Raw genomic sequence first — 19,164 nt, 5'->3', positions numbered from 1 at the left:
CTGAGTCTCAAAGTTACAGCAACATGTTCAAGGGTCACCTAGATCACAGAGTGACCATGCCAGAGGCCGAATACAGACAGGGTCAAGACACCAGACATCGATAGTAAGGAGGGCCTTCCGACACTGTATAGAGTCCTCCCTCCTGGTCCCTGACACTTCTGGCCCTTACCACATCTCCTCTTGGAGACGGTGGAGACTTGGCTGTGTCCTTTGAATCCACAGGATGCTACTGAAGGGACCATTAGAGATCAACCCGACATCTTCACAGTAGAGGAACCTAAGTCCCAAGAGTGCAGGAGCCTTGGATGAAGTGGTCACCTTACCTCTTATAAAGACATAGGCACTCTGTTCCTGAGGCCCAAAGGGGGAGGAAACCCGGATTGTGTGGAGACCCTCGTCCTCCTTGTAGGCACAGGACACCTTTACGGAGGCCTGGCGGTCTGCGTAGAGTATCTGCCTACGTGCTGAAGACCTCAGTAGCCTGCCTGTGGATGGGAAGAGGGTCCAGTGTGAGCTCACGGTGAGGGGGCAGGGGGATGGCAGGTATGGCTGAAGGCAGAGGCTCAGGTGGGGGTGGAGGTAGGTATTGAAAACTTTCAGGGATCTGACCACGTGGGCTCTAAACTCTTTTCTGAGAGATCTGAAGGACAGGATCAGGGATCAGTCAGGGTCAGGGTGGGGTCAAAGGAGAGAGTAAAGGTTTAGGAGGGTAATTAGCAGGCCAGGAACTAGGAGGGGTGTGGGAAAGAGGGGTCCGTGTGAGGTGTGAGGTATAGAAACAGGAGGCTCAGAGGATGGAAGTAGTTTTTATTTTTTTTTTTTTTGAGATAAAGTCTCAAGTAGCCTATGTGTCCCTCTGACTTCCGCTCCTCTAGCCTCTGACTCCTGAGTGCTGGGATGAGAGACATACGCTTTCATGCCCCATTTATGTGGTCCTGGGGATAGAACCCGGTTTCATGTATGCTAGATAGGCAAGCACTCTGTCCATGTAGGAAGTGGGCCTTCCTGAGAGATGAGAGTTTAGTAAAGGGCCAGGGTCTCACACGGTGAGGAGGGCAGAGGGGACAGAGGTCAGCGGAGAGAGGAGAGACTCGGGCCCCTGAGCAGGACCTTGATTGGCCCTCTGAGGACGCTCTGGGAGCGGCCTTGCCCTGAGCTGCCTTGGAGAAGAGACCTCGCTCCGCCTCCCTGTCAGCACTCTGTTCTGAATGATAGACAGGTTTGGGAAAACATGTCTTGTTAGTGCAGCTGTTCCTCAGGCTTCCTGACTCTACCCTGCTCAGCAGGTGCCCCCTTCCTGGGCTCAGGAGAAGGGCTGTGCTCCTTGTCCTTAGCCCGCAGGCCTGGTCACAGTTAGCCTCAGAGGGCCAGCTGCCCTCTGCTCTCACACACTTTCTGCCCGGGCCACCCAGGAGCTCTTTATTCTGAACATGTGTTGGGGGAGGGGAGGAAGGGCGTGGCTGACCCCTGGGGTGGGGATGCCTGTTGTCCCCTGATTGGGAAGGGGCAGGGCTCTGCCTCAGCAGGCCATGGCTCACCATCTCTGAACCACTGGATTCTCTGTTCAGCTTCTAACACATCGTCTGAGAACAAACACGTCAGGGAGAAGGGCTCTTTCTCTCGGGCAAAGATTGGCTTCAACACCGATGTAAACTCCACGCTGGGGCCCAGCATAGATCCTGGGTGAGGACAGAAACATGGAACCAAGGTCTTTGGAGACACCGGCCTGTCCCGGGTCTACATGGGAGCAAGGATTCAGTGTGTTGTTTTCTTTCTTTCGAGACAGGGTTTCTCTGTGTAGCCCTGGCTATCCTGGAACTCTCTTTATAGACCAGGCTGGCCTCGAACTCACAGAGTTCTAGCTACCTCTGCCTCCTGAGTGCTGGGATTAAAGGTGTGAACCACCACGGCTGGTGATTTATAGTTCTTAAAGGCACATCAGTAGGGGAAAATGTCCTGGGGTGGGACAGGGGAAGCCAGGAAGTCAGCCAGTTAGGGGTCAGCCCCTGCGACAGCCTTCCATCAAAGGATAGGCTTTGAGGGCCAAGGTGGCTCTTCTGAGAAGGACCGTGGGATCCCGCAGGCCCTGCTCCCTCCCCAGCCCACTTACGTTTAAAGATCTCTGAGTCAAAGCCAGCGTCTTTCCCCACGTAAGCTGCCAAAACAAGACAAATGCGGCTGTAGACATCTCAGACCCCACAGTCCTCCTACATTTGGGGCCATGGTCATGGGTGTGGCCTTGAGTTCTGATTTGTCAGTGGCCCCTGCAGCAGCTCTGGGGAAACCCTTTCATGTTCCCGTTCCTCAGTTTCTTCCTCAGCAAAACGGGAGCCGTGATTTCTCCTCAATAGTGTGGGATATGAACACATCGGGTTTCATGCATAAAGCCCCTAGTCAGTGCCCAGCACACAGTAGGGGCTTCATAAATGCTGGTTTTCCTCCTCTGTCTGAACTTGCTGATGGGATCTTACACTGTCCTCAAAGGGGACAATCCTGGCCAGAGACCCCGGAGGCATCATCACTGACAGGGTCGGCTGTAGGCTCATAGTGAAGTGGAGGAGCTGTTGCCCTTAGCTTAACTCTGCCAACTCTCACAGATGGAGAAACTGAGGCCGAGTTACCCAACTAACCCCAGTAGCCTGAGCCATGATGTGCTCCTGACCACCAGAGTGAGGTCTGGAAGGGGCACAGGTAGGTTCCAGGTGATACACAGAGCTGGTATTCGAACCTGGGGTCCTGTCTCCCAGTACGGGAACATGCATAGAGACCCCCATGCCATCATGGAGACAGTCAGGGGCAGAGGCGGTGTCTGTGAGCTCCTGCCTCCAGCAGGGATCTTTGAATTGCTGGCCTTGATGGAGGGAGGGAAGAGCAGAGGTATGGAAGGAGGGAGGAGGCTGGTTAGGGAGACACAGAGTGTGACCTTGGGTTTCACTCTGGGCACAGCCTATGGCGCGGCTCAAATGTCTACACGGAGAACCTGGCTGGGTGATGGGGACAGCTGTCTCCCGGGAGCTATCTCAGGAATGCACAGACCATAGAGGACTGCAAAGGACAGTCTAACAAGATTGTGACAGGCAAGGGGGGCAGGCTGGACAGCTGCCCTGGTTAGGCAAGGGAGACAGAGAGAGAGAGACAGAGACAGACAGAGAGATAGAGAGACAGAGACAAAGAGACAGAGAGAGACAGAGAGACAGAGACAGTAAGATAGAAACAGACAGAGAGATAGAGACAGAGAGATAGAGACAGAGACAGACAGAAATAGAGAGTCATAGACAAAGAGACAGACACAGAGAGGCAGAGAGAGACCCCAAGAATATACCACGTAGAACCTCTTACTCCCAAGCCCTGAAGTCCAGGTATAGCATTCACAGAGGGACAAAAGACAACACCCTCCCCCAAGAGCGGCATGTCAGGCTTTTCTGTACCATCTCACTGACCAGCCACGAGCATCTGAGGAGGGAGCAGGACCCCATCGTCCTCACCTTCAAGAGGTTAGGGGGCTTTTCCAGGCCCCCCACGGTAGCTAAGGCAGAGCCAGGATGGGAACCCAGGTCTGGCTGAAGCCCGGGTGTCTGACCTGCTGTGAGCTGTGGCGTTTAAATGTTCACTGAGCAACCTCTAGGAGGGCTGAGCCCAGTAGGAAAACACACAGGAGAAAGCAGGGAAGGGCAGTGGGCAGGGAGTCAGGAAGGGGCAGCTTTTGCTTTTGCTCCTGGGTCGCCCTCTCGGAGGGAGGCCCTTGTCTGGGCCGGCTCCAACAAGCTACGGAGACAGGCTGTCAAGGTCACCTGGAGCAGTTGTCTAGGTTCTTCATGGAGGTCTGTCAGGGGCAGTGAGGCCTGAAGCCCAGTCTGTTCTGCATTCCACTTGTAGGACAGTCCCCCTTCCTGATCCTTTTACCTAGTTCATACAAAGTTTAGTGACTGACCCATGCCTGCTGACTCTGTAGACAGAGCTGAGTTCAAGGCCTGCGTAGGGCAGAGACAGACTGTAGATACTGGATGCACAATGAGTGCTGTGTGTGTGTGTGGGATGATCCTTACTTCTCCTCCTCGTGGCTCTTCACACACTCTTCAGGGACTGAGCTTCGTGTGTGTGTGTGTGTGTGTGTGTGTGTGTGTGTGTGTGAGTGTGAGTGTGTGTGAGTGTGAGTGTGTGTGAGTGTGTATATGTGTGTGTGAGTATGTGTATGTGTGTGAGTGTGAGTGTGTGTGTGAGTGTGTGTGTGAGTGTGTGTATGTGTGTGAGTGTGTGAGTGTGTGTATGTGTGTGTATGCCATCGACTCACCCAGTTGGCCTTGCTAGTCTGAGAGAGGAGGCTCTCTCAATCCAAAGGCCTCCAGGTCCCCAGTTCTCAGCTCCTGGGCCATCTTAGGTTCATGACTATCTGTTGGCCATGGGCTTGTAGGGCCTGGCCTGTTGGGGAAGGATGGACTTACTGCGGATGAGGACTTTGGCAAAGGAAGAGGCCTGGCCGTAGGCATTCTTCACCAGCACAGTGTAGGTGGCTGAGTCCTCAACTGTGCACCTGAAAAGGAGGGAGGGGAGAATCCCACAGGGTGCTAGGCTCCACGAGGAACCCTCTCCCCACCCTCTGGGTGGGAAAAGAGCCTGGGTTAAAGATCCAGGGCTGCATGTCTTTGGGCTGGTCTCTGTGAAACACTAGAGATGTAAGATCAGCCTAATCAGCTCAAGGAAAAGGGCTTTGAAAACATCATGTACCGTATGGCCTTGTTGTTACCGACCGGAGACAATCAGAGAGGTGGAGCGGTTCTCCCACAGTCACATAGTGACTGAAATTCAATGCAGCTGTCTGCACCTCTTTCGGGCACTGCCTCCTGTCCTATTGGCATCTCCACGTCAAAAATCACGATCAGGGTTTCACACCAGGCAGCAGACTTGCTGAGCCTAGTGCCAGCCCACGCCAGAGCCAGGCATAATGCCCAGATCCTCTGTTTCAGGCCTGGGTCTCCTCACCAGCCAGAGTAGCCCTGTGTGTGCCCCAAAGAAGCTTGACTTGGTTCGCATCCAAGGTACCCTGACGGAGCAGGCGGGAGGATGTGCCTCTCTGGCCCCGTCAGTGCCAAGAGCCCCTTGGCGCCCTGAGTTCCCTGGCGCCTCAGGCAAGATCTCTCTTGCTGGGTCCTCAAGCCTCCCCAGTCCCTCAGGCCTTCTGAGCAAGGCTAAACCAGGGTCCCAGAGCCCAGGTTTAGCCTCAGTGGTGTTGGGACCCGAGTCATGGGGACATGGGTCACACTCTGTCTGTGCTTTTACCTCCTGATCTCCAGGGTCAGCAGCCCGTAGTTGTTGGTGATTCGGTATTTGCCGGGTGGAAAGAGACGGGGATCGATCCGGATGTCGTTCTTGTACCTGTGGAGACGCAGTAGCTGGGGTGAGCTGGGGTGACTCAGAGCTTTCAGACCACGATGCCAGCCTCAGCCATGTGCTGCTCTCTCCATCTGGCTATACCCCTGCTGGAACTTTCACTGCCAGCCTCAGTTGTCCTCACCTGGAAAATGGGAGCACACAAGGCTGGCCTTCTACACAGAGTTGCCTCTGCAGGGCTCCCGTGCCCCTAAGGTGGGGTAACACTTCCATAGTCCTGCTCACTATAGATGCTCAAAGGTCCATTCCAGTCTGAGGCAGCTGACAGAGGTACTCCCAGGGGACACCAGGGACAAGGCCTTGGCCCTGTACTCCTCTTTGAGGGGCCTGTACCAAAAGAAGCTCCAAATCTCTCTTTATAACTCCCCAGGGCAGATGCTTATAATTACTATTTATTTTTTGAAGTTTTGAGATTGGGTCTCAGGTAGCCCAGGCTAGCCCTGATTTAGAAACGTAGCCAAGGATGACCACAAATTGCTAATACTCCTGCCTCTGTCTCTCAAGTGTGCAGCTACCAAACCTAGTTGCTGCTGCTTCCTCTCTCTCCTCTCCCCTCCCCCATTTCCCTGTCCTTCTCCATCCCCCCTCCTCTTCCCCTGCTTTTCCTCCATCTTTGGAGACAGGGTGTCACTATGTAGCTCACATGAGATCCTCAGGGCTCAGTCTTTTGAATGCTGGGGTTACAGGCATGCGCCTCCATAATTTCTGTCTGTAATTTTAGCTCTCAGTAAGATCATCCAAGGAAACTTAAAGGTCTTTGCCCGGAGCTGGGGTGCAGGCGGGGCGTGGGACATTTCTCTAGCACACACGGGACCTGGGGTTGTCTCCACATCCCTGAAGGCTCTTAGTTATGTGCAGAGTTGGAACACAAGCCTTCTGGGGCCTGCATCAGAGAGCACACACAGCTCTGGCACATCAGGTCCCCTAACCCGGTGGCTCTCAGCCTGTGGGTCGAGACTCCTTTGAGAATCAAATGACCCTTTCACAGCTATCGCCTAAGACCATCAGAAAATACAGATACTACATTACAATTCATAACAGTAGCAAAGTTACATGTATGAAGTAACAATGAAAATGGTTTTCTGGTTGGGGTCCCCACTACGATGTGAGGAGCTGTATTAAAGGGTCGCAGCATTAGGGAGGTCAGGAACCACTGTGCTAAGTCTAAAGAAACAGGATTTACCCTGGAGCCTCCCAACACACTGCCTGTCTCCTTGTCTTCTCTCTGGGAGGCGTGGTCATATGACAATGGTCAACAGCAAGTGGGGACAGGTGCCACGTGGCCGCTGCTGACCCACTTAGCATCAGTTTGACCTCCTCTGTGCCCTGTGACTGGAAGGAGGCTGGGATGCTGTGAGCGGAGCCTCCAGTGGCCAGAGCTGTGTTCAGACTTGCCCTGTGCCCCAGTAAACTTAGGACTTCTGGGTATGGGACCTGGACACTAGTGTTGGGGGTGGGGTAGGCAGGTGTGTATGTGTGTGTGTGTGTGTGTGTGTGTGTCTCAGGGGTGAATGCAGAAATGCCTCTTTGTGCTCAAGCATAGGCAGTTGAGGTTGAAGAGGAGGGTGTCCTTCTTGCAGACAGAGGGCACCCCAGCCTCAGGACCAGCCTCTTTTTGGACCTGGCCTGTCTCTCTGTGTGTCCTCTTTATCTCCATGGCCACAGAACAGACACATCCACTCTGTCCCCAGGCTGTACCCATTTAGGAAGGGGCCCAGCTAAGTCTCCTGCAGGGAGGGCAGTGTCTAATCTGGGCACACATCTCTCCAGGCTCTGAGGGCCAGGCCCCTAGCCCACACCTGTCAGAAACATTCCAGACACCTCAGGCTGTCCAGGCCCTGCCTTCCTCTCAAGGCGCAGCAGCTGCCAGGCCCTAAGCCTCATCCTGCCTGCCCCTGCAGCCAGAGGGACATCAAGAAAGGGACTTACTATTTGCCTACATTTTCCTTTGTTCTCTGAGTTAGTGTCTCACTGGGCAGCCCAGGCCAGTCTCAGACTTGTGACCTTCCTGCCTCAGCCTCCTGAAGCCAGGGATCATAGGCCTGTGCCTTTATGCTTACACTCCTGGGATAGTTAGATATGCTATCTATCTATCTATCTATCTATCTATCTATCTATCTATCTACCTACCTACCTATTTTTGTTTTTTGAGACAGGGTCTTACTATGAAGTCTTGTCCTAGAACTACTAGCTTTCCTTTTTTTTTTTTTTTAAATTTAAAAACAAAACAAAAAACTTAGCTGGGCAGTGGTGGCACACGCCTTTAATCCCAGCACCTGGGAGGCAGAGGCAGGTGGATTTCTGAGTTCCTGGCCAGCCTGATCTACTGAGAGAGTTCCAGGACAGTCAGAGCTACACAGAGAAACCCTGTCTTGAAAAACCAAACCAAACCAAACCAAACCAAACCAAACCAAACCAAACCAAACCAAACCAAACCAAACCAACCAAACAAAAACAAAAACAAAAACAAAAACAAAAAACAAAACAAAAAAACCAAAAAATCTTATGTGCAGGAGGTGTGTGGGGAATTGTGTATGTTAATGCAGAACCCAAAGGAGCCAGAGACTTTGGCTTCCAGTGAGCTGGAGTTACAGACAGTTGTAAGCTACCAACACGGGTGCTGGGGATTGACCTCTGGTCCCTTGGAAGAGCCGTATACATTCTTAGCCATTAAGCCATCCTCTAGCCCTAGATTCCATTTTTAAGGGTACTTCCAGCAGTTGCTGTCCCCTCCCTTTGCCTCTCCCTGGCACACTCTGAGCAGTGAGCTCCCCCAAATACTCTGGGGTATTCTGGGGTTTCTTCTTGTTCAAACGCAGTCCCAAGTCCCATCCAGATTCCTCCCTTGCCTGCCCTACATAGCAAGTCTCCTGTCCTCAGCGACTGTAACCGAGCGCTCAGCGACCTTGCCTCGCTAGAGGAACGCTGCATGTTTGAGTCCTCTCAATGCTTCCGCATCTAGGAAACGCTCAGCGGTGGCTGAATGAACGAGACTCTCCTGAGCAGGAACACACGCTTAGAGACCAGTCTTATGGTTCTGCTCCAGGATCACCAAGCCAGGGGTCACCAGTCAATGGGTCTGGCCTTGGCTTCTAACCTTTCAGGAATACTTGGCTTTGTGCTGCTGGCCTTGCTTGCTTGAGCAGAAACCAGCCCCGCCCCACACAGCCCCGCCCCACACAGCCCCGCCCCACACAGCCCCGCCCACACACAGCCCCGCCCCCACGCATCCCCGCCCCCACACCAGTGGCACTGGCTCGGGTCTCCCAGGCACCCCACTGCCCATCTCACTGTTCACTGTATAACTTTGAAAGTGTGCCAGCTGGAACTGTCCGGCCTGGAGGCCAGCTCCCTTCAGATGTCACTCTTGGTTGTGACCCGCCTACATGTTTCCCATCTCCAGCTACTTAGCACCTGTGTGCTTTAAGTTAAAAACAATAACAGTAACAAACACAAACCCCAAAGCAAAACAAACAAAAAACAAACACAACAAGAACAAAACCCTAGCCTGTTGCTCTCTTGCTTGGCGACTACTAGGAGAAGTCCCAAATCTGAATCCTGAGCCACTTTGGCTTCAGTGGGACAAGAGTGCCGGTCTCTGTAAAGGCCATTCCTTTATTTGGCTTGTTTTTGGATCATGTGATATTCACCCTTCAACTCCCGTGCCACCTCTTCTGAGAAGCCTTCCTGGACATTTTAGACCGGAATAACTATTTCCTTTCTTTCCCTCTCCCCATTGATCTGAGCAGGACTGGGAGAACACTTCTCTGTGGCCAGTTTTTTTTTTTTTTTTTTTTTTGGATTTGTTTTTTTTCGAGACAGGGTTTCTCTGTGTAGCCCTGGCTGTCCTGGAACTCACTCTGTAGATCAGGCTGGCCTTGAACTCGGAAACCTGCCTGCCTCTGCCTCCCAGAGTGCTGGGATTACAGGTGTGTGCCAGCACTGCCAGGCAAAACTCCTTTCTTACCCTGTACCTGCCTGGCAATGGTTCTAAGATGCGGTAATCGGCGTCTCCATTCCGTAGACAGCAATGCCTCCTTAGGAAGCGGCCACAGGTACCCCATCTCCAGCACTTTGCTCAGAGGGTTCCCCAGCTATCAGGCTGCTGGGGTGCTGGCATGCTTCTAGAAATGTCGCCTGTCTCCTCAACTTTCTCTTTCTTTTCTTTCTCTTTTCTAGTCTTTCTAGTCGTGACTCTCCTGCCTCAGCCTCTTAAGCGCTGGCATCACACGCATGTGTGTTTCCCAGTTCCTGTCAGTTCTGAGGACTTTCTCTGTGGGGCATTAAACCCTTAGCATGAATCAGCCTGAGAAGGGTCTTCAGCCTATTACCTGAACTGGGAACAGAAGCAAAACCAGAAGCATCTGGTTAAGTCATCTACCTGTGGCCACACCCTGACTCAGAGGCGGGTGGAGAGAAGCTAGGCCTCGAGACCTGAGCCCATCCTCTCAGCGGGATCCTGCCCTCCCCACCCCTCCCTAGCGGCAGGCTTTCTGTTCTGACTCCTAGAACAGTCTCTAGTACTGAAGACGTCCAGCTGAGAGCAGCTGTCTTCTCGGGTCACGGAGTCATATTTTTACAAGGGCTGGCTCTCCAGGGGGCTCCAGTCTTCCCCACCCAGGCTAAGAATAACTAAGTCCCAAGCGGGCCCGAGGCTCCCAGGCAGTTGGCATCACTCTGTGTGTAGGGTGGGTGGAACTCAGAGTCTGTGGGGTATGGCCTTGCTGAGACAGAGGAACCTTGGGTGAAGATGGGGGCCCCTGAAGAATTCCAAGAGAGACAGAGGGAGTGCGAAGACTCCGTCTCCAGCCCTAAGGGCTTACCAGGTGACCTGGAATGGAGGTGACCCCTGGACGGTGCAGGTCAGCAGTACTGTGGTATACTCCCAGACGGCATGCGATCGAAGTGGGATCCAGAACCAGGGGCCCCGACCGGAGCACAGCTCAATCAGTTCCTTGGCCTCCCGAACCTTCTCCTCTGTCTGGAGGTGAAGGGGTGTGTGATTTCAAGGGGCCAGGGATGGCTTCCCTATCACGTTGCCCCCTGACATTCAATCTCTGGCTGAGCCCACATCTACACCATCTTGAGGCAGTGTTGCTCAGTGGTCAGGGAATGTGTTCTAGGATCAGCTATGGGAATACAGGCAGGCAGGGCCTTATTCTCCTCGCCTGTAAAATGAGGACAATGAAGATATCTATTTGCTCACTCCTGTAGGAGTTATGGCAGCGAGTGAGTCACTCCGTGAAGAACACACGGGTTATGTAAAGAAGCCCTGTGAAGTGTGACCTGGGTGGGGTGGGGCAGGGAAGGGACCTCAGACCCTGCACAATTGTGAAGGTCTTCTAGACACTGGGAAGTCATACCACAAGTCTAAGTTCATTTAATTTCTACCTCAGCACAGAGCTGTTATAACCACACCCGAGTCACAGACGGGAAACTGAGGCTCAAACACAGCCTTTTCTCAGGTTACCCAGCTGAGGGTAGGGGCCTCAGAATTGGGACCTAGGGCCTTTTCCTGGATATGCTTGGAGAAGGGGAGGAGTAAGGATGGAGCTTTGGCGGGGTGTGTGTGTGTGTGTGTGTGTGTGTGTGTGTGTGTCAGATTCAAGGCTGGGGTCTCCCCAGCGCCCGCCTCACCCGTTGCCGTAGCGCCTTCCAGTCTCGTTTCTGACGAAGCAGCCTCTGAGTCCGTAGGAAGGCCACCTCCATCCGCTCCAGGTCATTGCCAAAGCCCACGCGCCTCTGCCCACGCTCCTCCAGCTCCACGGTGGTGGTCTGTCGTCTCAGCTTAGCTTCCCTGTAGGACAGGACTCAGACACACCCACAGAGGCCGGAGCGGTCCTACCCCGCACCCCACATACTCGGGGTACTTGGGAATGTGCCTTAGGGACAAGCACGGCCTCGTATCCTTGTATCTGGCAGACACGTTGAAAGGAGACTGGGAGATGTAGCTCAGTTCGTGGAGTGCTTGTCTCAAAGGCGCAGAGCCCTGGGGTTTGATCCACAGCACCGTATACAACACGTGCTTTCATCCCCAGCACTCAGGAGGCAGGAGGGTCAAAAGTTCAAGGCCACCTTTGGCTACATAGCAAGCTTGAGGCTAGCCTAGTCCACGTGAAATTCTGTCTCAAAAAGGTTCACATGTATAGTAAGTGTGTAGTTAGGAATGGCCTGTGTGAAGCTCCTTAACAAACAGTTGGCTGATTTCCGATGTGTCTGGATGTGTCTCACAGGACAGGAAACTGAGGTCCAGTGACTTGCTTAAGGACAGCAGGACTGTCCCAGATGTCAAGCCCAGGGTTCTTTCCTAAAGCTGTGGTCCTCTGGCCACACTCAGGCATGCAGAGACCTTCCCTTCCTTGTGTGAGCCTTGCCTTGTTACCAGTCTGTACCCCATGGCCAGTTCCTCTCTTACTTGTGAAACTTTTGTGGTAATGAGGATAGCTGCCTGGGGACAGTCCTGTCTTGCTGTGAGGACTCATCCAGGGGCTAGTGTGAGGCTTGGCCTCACAGTGTCTGGTTTGCACTCTGTCCAACTCGTCTGCAAAAGGAACTTTGGGCATACCCATTGTGTGTCAGTGGGAGCCCACGGAGAGGTGGGGGACAGGAGACCAGGGTCAAGATAAAACAGTCCTTCCGCATCCAGTGACAGTCATGTGACTTACCAGGACAACTCTGAGGAGGCTGTCAGGGCCAGGGCAGCAGCCAGGGCGTAGTCCTCAGAGCTGAATTGCTGTTCCTCCTCACTGCCAGGAGAGAGGGAGGTCACGGATCTGGGGGGGGGGATTTCCTGGGGTCCCTGAGACCCATAGGGTACCAGAAGGCAACCCCCGAGCTCCCTTCTCATACTGAACCTCCCTCTCAATGCAGGGGTCTCAGAGAGCAAGGACATCTCCTGACTCTGGACTGGCTCTGTCTCCTGTTAAGGTCTGGATGTGAGGCATCCCCTAACGGACCTGTGTTGAAAAACTCAGTCCTCAGCTTCTGATCTATTCACTGAGAAGGGGCTGGGCCACACAGGCCACATGGGCCCCGGGGGCCACGGGGACCACAGGGGCTACACAGGCCACAGGGGCTACACAGGCCAGAGGAACCACAAGGACCACAGGGCTGTGTGCTCATCATCACCAGTCACTCCAGCCCCTAATGGGTTCAGTTTGGTGGTTTTATTGGGAGCAGAAGAAATATCTAGACATGTAGGAAGTAGATTATAGGGCCTTTGCCTTGTTCCAGACTCCCTTCCTTCCTGCCTTCCTTCCTTCCTTCTTCTGTCCTTCCTTCCTGCCTTTCCCTTCCTTCTTTCTTTCCTTCTTTCCTTCTTTCCTTCGTTCCTCCCTCCCTCCCTCCTTCCCTCCCTTCCTCCCTTCCTCCCTCCCTCTCCCCCACCTCTCTGTTCCTGGCTATCCTGCTAGCATAATGTTTGTCCTGCCTCACCTCAGCCTCAAAGCAACGGAGCCAAGACTGGAATAGACCCCATAAAGGGCTGGGCAAACAAACAAAACCAAACACTAACAACAACAACAACAACAACAAACCCAACAAAACGAAACAAAAACAAAAACTCCACTCTTCTTCTCCTAACGTGTTTTTCTCAGGTGCTTTGTCATGGGGACGAAAAGTCCCCAGCACACTCCCCGAGGTACTGACTGTGTCTGTTCTCAGACAGGGTCTGTAGAGGACTGCCCCTTGTCACTTTTATTCAGATGGGGATCTGGGGTATCTCAGAAGGTGAACCTGTGCTACCCAGGGAGTCTCTGGACAGCTAGGCTATGCAACCCCTTCAAACTGGGGTCCTGGGGCGGAGCCACGTCGGGGGAGGGGCCACAGGGCCAGGGCACGCCCACCTGCTGCGGTAGGTCCGTCTCTGCACTGAAGAACCCATGTGCAGGCTGTGCTGCCGCTCCTCTTTCTGCTCCTCCTCCTGCTTGTGTTCCAGCCTGTGGACCTGCACGGCTTGGGAGGCTTGGGGCTCCCCGGCGCCTCCAGGACTGTGGGGCAGAGTCATGGCTGCGAGCGCAATAACCTGTCAAAGCCAAGGTGTACGGTGGTCAGTTCTCCTACCAAGCATCTGCAACCTCCCTTCCCAAGGGCTCTGGGCGTGGGCAGGAGCAGTCTTTTCTCTAGAGCAGTGGTCCCAACATTCGTTTTTCTTTTCTTTTTTGGGGGGAAGTGGGGTGGGGGGTTCAAGACAGGGTTTCTCTGTCCTGGAACTCACTCTGTAGACCAGGCTGGCCTCTAACTCAGAAATCTGCCTGCCTCTGCCTCCCAAGTGCTGGGATTAAAGGCGTGCGCTGCCACTGCCCCACTGGTTCCAACCTTCTTCATGCTGAGGCCCTCTAATACAGTTCCTCATGTTGTGGTGACTTAAAATTATTTCACAATAATTGTAATTTTGCTGTTATGAATTATAATGTAAATATCTGAGATGCAGGATATCTGATATGTGACCCCCAAAGGGCTGAGAACCACTGTTCTATAGGAGCATAGGGACTGAGGCCTGAGAAGGTAAGGGACCACGGTGACCAAGGCAGAGCCTGGCTTCTTTGCTGTCCCTCGAGCCTTGGCAGTGGGTGAGCAGAGACCTGGCTGCTGGCCGTGTTCTGTTCATCCCCTTCTGCAGGGCTTGACTTTCCAGAAGGTGACAGACCTCACACTGCTGTTCTGGGCTTGGTCTAGTCTTAGAATGGGCAGATGTCCTCTGTCTCTCTATCTAGTCCTTCCCATGAGCCTTTGCTGGTTTCCTCACCCCAGCCTTTCCTTCAAGCCAAACCTGAGCACCATGTTAATACACGATATGGGGACTGTGACTCTGTGACCCGATGCAATCCTGTGACCCTAGGTTTTCATTCCTGGTTCTAAATGTGTGCCCGTGGCCCTTCTGACTTGGCCTCCCCATGTGTAAAATGTGTCTAGCACACTCCTGGGATGGGCAACCATAAGGTTAACTGGAGAAGCAAGTCCCACCCAAGGGTCAGATAGTCCCACTGACTTCCTCTGAAGCCTTGTAAGAAACAAACAAACAGACAAACAAAATGCAAGAGGCCTAGAACTTTCTCTTCTTCAATCTTTTTGGTATTTTTTAATCTGTGCCCTATAATTTGCTTCTCATTTAGAAAGTGCCTCCTCTTCCTCCTTAGTTTCTTCCTGTGTGGAGGCTGTGTGTGACTCGCTGGTGGCAGGGCTCAGCTCTGAGCGCCAGCCATGGGCACATATTTATTCTACTTCCCTAAGGTTTGGTTTTCTGTCCTGCCCCCAGTCGTGACCATCAGGAGGTCAGTGGCTTGCAGTAGTCAGAGGCCACGGGGGCTGCTTCCGAAGGTCCCTGGGCTCCTGACAAGCATCTCAGCGGAGCCAAAGGACAGTTGCCCACTTAGGCCTGGCTCCCACTCCTCCTGGCTAGACAGCATCTCTGCACGCGGAGAAATAGCCAAGCCTGCTCATGCTACCCTTCTTCCTCAGCCCACAGGGTTGACCCGGGGAGCAAGGCTCCAGCCAACCAAGAGGTTCCTGGGCTCTGACGTCAGCACTGGCTCTCTCGCTGATACTCTGCCCTAACGAGCACAGTGACCCGCTGGCATTCGGCCTCCAGACCCCCTCCTCTGCGGTGAGCCATGGATGCTTTTTAAAGCACTGACTAAAGTGTGGGATTAAGCAGGACAGGTTTGTGGCCTCCATTGCCCTTTCCCACAGGACGAGAAGCAGCGCTGGCTGGGCGGGAGTGGATGCACCCTGCCCAGTGGGTCGGCACGGGCTGGGACAGGCTCCGGCAGCTCCGCTGCGGCTGTGATGATCTGGCCCTGCTGAGTGGAGGCTGTTCCTTCCCCAGCAGAGCCCTGTGTCCTCATGCCCTGTGTGGGGTGACCCCAGCAGCCCCAAGGTCTGGGACCGCAGGATCTACACTTTTTCTCTGCCTGTGGGGTTGAATGACCAGCCATCAGCCTGCACGCTCCGTCCTGCTGGACCTGCTGGACCTGCTGGACCCGCCAACTCGGGCTCCGGCTGCTACTTCACACAGCATAGACTATCCAAGTCTATCCTCAGGGGCCTTTTCTTTATATTTAGCTTTAAAATCAAGGAGGACTCACCTGAGAAGACCCAGGGCTACACAGAGCAGTGAAATGAGGCATGGAGTTCTGGGGTGCCACCAAGCTCAAATCTCCCAAACAAACCCCTTTCCCAACATACTTACATATATACACTACAAACACACACACACACACACACAGATACACACATACCCTACAGGACATGAACACACATACCCTATAGCAGAAACACATGAATATCCTACAACACACACATAGACACCTACCCTACAAAACACACACACACACACACACACACACACACCATGCAACACACACACAGACTCACACACATGCATATCCCACAACACACACCCACAGACACATACCGTACAACACACACAGACACACATACCCTATAGCACAACACAGACACATACCCTATATAACACACACAGACACATACATTACAAAACACACAGCCTGCAACACACACATAAACACTATAGATGCACACATCACACACACAAATACACATGCCACACATACTATACTATAGACACACACACACCATAGTCACACAAATACTATCCCATCACACAATAGATACACAACATCATAGACTTTATATGTAAACCTATGCACAGACCACCCCCTCATCATATCTACATACACAAACCCATACACCACAGGCACACATACACTAGAGTTATGTACACTACACATGCACCATATATACCACTCCCCATAGGTCATTTGCTATGGAAAGTTGGGGTGTCCCTCAGCAGGGGCTCCCTCAGCCCCTGCTCCCTACATGTGACTCACAGAGACAGCGGTGTCCACTCGGGTATGTCCAGGACAGTAAGAAGCCCCCTGGTCTCTTCCTGCGCTCGGCTCAGTGAGGACGGGGGAAGAATGTGATCTGGGAGCCTTGTAACCGTCTTAAATATAGCAGCGCTGAGACAGTGTGGTGACAATGGATGGGAGCTGTGATGAGGGTGGAGGCAGAGGGGAGGGCTGTCTCTTCCTGCCAGCGCTGCTGGGCAGCAGCAACAGGTGGGGTGGCCCCCACCCCCTTCTGCTGCTCCTCCCCCATCCAGCTTTTCCACCGCAGCCTGCCTGGACTGAGAGCCTTGCCTAGGGCTCCAGCCTGGCTTGGGGAAAGTGGACACACATGTTCTCAGCTTCAGAAGTCGGATCGCAACTGTTCTTCCAGTCGCAGGGCACCCTGGGGAAGGTTCTCAGCTTCTCCGATCTGAATTCCCTCCTGAGGGACAGAGAACATGTCAGGGTAGCCGGCTTTGTGCAGAGAGTGCAGAGAGGGTGACCTAAAGGTGACGATGTTGGTTCTCTTGGCTAAGGTTGAGATGTGTGGCTTCTTCCTGTCTATCACCCAGCAGTTACAGGCGCTGCTCTGGGTCTGCCCGTGGTTATGTGTTACGGTGAGGCAGGGCCAGGACAGGATCTAGGGAGCCCGGAGGAAGGGACACTGCCCTCTAGAGCATGTGCAGGTCTAGGAAGGCTGTGCCAGCTCCAGGTCAGAGAACATGGCTTCACTCCCAGCCTCTTCCTCAAACCACAGGCCCCAAGGTCAGCGCTGCCAGCTGCTCTTCCCACAGCTTCAGAGGCTGCTCCCTGGGGAGAGGGAGTGAGCGGCACTGAGCTTTCAGTCCTAATCTTAATCTCCTGCCTGACTTGAAAAGCCCTTTCTAAGCTTCCCTGATTCACCCCTTCCTCAGGCCAGAGTCAGAGCAACTCTGGGAGAGGATGCTGGTGTGTTCTACTCCACCACACCCTTCTCTCTCTCTCTCTCTCTCTCCCTCTCTCCCTTCCTTCCTTCCTTCCTTCCTTCCTTCCTTCCTTCCTTCCTTCCTTCCTTCCTTCCTTCCTTTCTTTTTCCTGCCTTCCTTTCTTTTTCTGTTTCTTTCTTCCTTGCTTTCTCTCTCTCTCTTTCTTCCTCCCTCCCTCCCTTTCTTTCTTTCAAGGAAACTTTATGTATATGAGTATTTTACTTGTATGTATATCTGGGCACCACCACATGCATGCCTGGTGTCTGCAGAGGCCAGAAGAGGGCATCAGATCCCTTGGAGCTGGAGCTACAAATGGTTGTGAGCCTGGTACCCTGACACGCTGTTTCTCTCAGGAAGGACTTCAGATCAGAGAAACTGAAAACTTCCCCAGGGTAACCTGCAACTGGAAGGACAGTTGCCAACAAACTCTATAGCTGGGAACACTTGTGCCCACTTTGCTCAAACCAGACTGGAGCCCTAGGCAGTTCCTGCAGGCAGGGACTGGAGGCATTGATCCTGGGTCCTTCAGAAGAGCAGCCAGTGTTCTAACACAGAACCATCTCTCCAGCCCTCAATCATATTTTGGGGGTTATTTTGAGACAAGGTTTTGTTATGTAGCCCAGGTTAACTTGCAACTGGCTGTCTTTCTGCCTCAGTCTTGAATGCCATGATTTCAAGCATATACCCACCCCTGCCCTCCCCATTTCCTATTATCCTTGTCTAGAAAGAGTTTCTCTGGACTCAGACAACTGCTGTTAAGTGTGATGGTTAAGTGTGGTAGGCCCCTGTTCAGCAGAACATGGTCCCTTAAATAGGCCCTAGTTGTCCCTGCCCTTCAGACAGACTGAAGGGATAAACTCAGGCACATGCCAGACTTGTGGTCCACCTCAGATTCTGTTTAGGACCCCATTCAGTCCCTGGCTTTACAGCTTAAGCAGTCACCTTGTTCTGGTTTATCTATACTCCAGGGGACAGTAATGACCGTCTCACAGGTGCTGTAGACCTATAATCCCAGCATCCAGGAGGCTGAGGCAGAGGTATCCAGGCATCCAGACCCAGTCTGGGCTATACACTGAGATCTTCTCTCCAACTGTAAGAAAGGTCCCAGTAGGGTCCACAGCCTCCCCAACAACATCAGACATACTGTAGACATTGATAGACCAGGGCTCCACTGGTCACTTAACCCTGGGGATATTGAAGGGCTTGCTTCACCCCATCCATCGGGGCCTGGGGTCCACTCCCCTGTATCCCTCAGCTGATCATGCATGGTGATACAGCCCCATATCACCGGATCCTTTGTAAGTATGGTCAAACCTCAGTCAGGAAACTGAGCAGACATAAGATGATTCAAGTCACACAACTCTTTGCTTAGATGCCGGGCATAGCAGCTCTGTTCATGAATGAGGGCTGTGATCTTGATTATGATTATGATTGAGATGAGTCTCTCTCTATAGCTGAGTCTGACTTCGAACCCATGATCATCAGGACCTTGAGTGAAGGGATTATAAGTGTATGACATCATGCTCAGCCTCCAGCCTCCTTCCTGAGCCTCAGTTTATTTAACTGTAGCCTGGAGAATGTTTTAGATAGCAGAGACATTGACTTGTCTTGTCCTCTCTGTCCCTACTCTAAGAGAAACAATTCCTGGAATACAGCTCTGTTCTCAACCTGAGTTTCAAAATGAATGGAAAGCAAGGCATGATAGTGTATGCCAATATTCCTACCGCTTGGGAGGTCAAGGCAGGAGGACCAGGAATTCAAGTCTACCCTAGACTCTGTAGCAAGTCTGTGCTTTGTAAGACTCTGTCTTAAAATAAATAAATTAATCAAAATGAGTGGATAAACACTGTTTCAATCTATTTGGCCTGGTATATTTATAAAGGATAACATTTGTTACCATTCTGAAGGCACAGAAGTCCAAGGTCAGGTCTCACTTTCCATGTCTTAGTGGGAACACCATG

At 52.8% G+C, this 19,164-nt stretch overlaps 1 protein-coding gene across 1 annotated transcript in view; it reads right to left on the bottom strand.

The window, feature by feature from the left end:
• Myom3 (myomesin 3) overlaps window positions 1-13,393 on the bottom strand; it is a 52,986-nt gene extending 39,593 nt beyond the window's left edge. The window contains exons 1-9 of the mRNA XM_052175701.1: window positions 13,233-13,393; window positions 12,054-12,134; window positions 11,026-11,185; window positions 10,212-10,369; window positions 5,278-5,373; window positions 4,443-4,531; window positions 2,111-2,155; window positions 1,539-1,679; window positions 324-485 (exon numbers count right to left, since the gene is read on the bottom strand). Of these exons, the coding sequence (XP_052031661.1) occupies window positions 324-485; window positions 1,539-1,679; window positions 2,111-2,155; window positions 4,443-4,531; window positions 5,278-5,373; window positions 10,212-10,369; window positions 11,026-11,185; window positions 12,054-12,134; window positions 13,233-13,393 (1,093 nt within the window). The remainder of the gene's footprint in view (window positions 1-323; window positions 486-1,538; window positions 1,680-2,110; window positions 2,156-4,442; window positions 4,532-5,277; window positions 5,374-10,211; window positions 10,370-11,025; window positions 11,186-12,053; window positions 12,135-13,232) is intronic.
• Between the last annotated feature and the right edge of the window lie 5,771 nt (window positions 13,394-19,164).

This window comes from Apodemus sylvaticus, chromosome 3, assembly GCF_947179515.1.
Source record: "Apodemus sylvaticus chromosome 3, mApoSyl1.1, whole genome shotgun sequence".
Classification (NCBI taxonomy): domain Eukaryota; kingdom Metazoa; phylum Chordata; class Mammalia; order Rodentia; family Muridae; genus Apodemus; species Apodemus sylvaticus.
The sequence above is the reverse complement of the archived record's forward strand: the minus strand, read 5'-3'. Positions and strand labels throughout refer to the sequence as shown.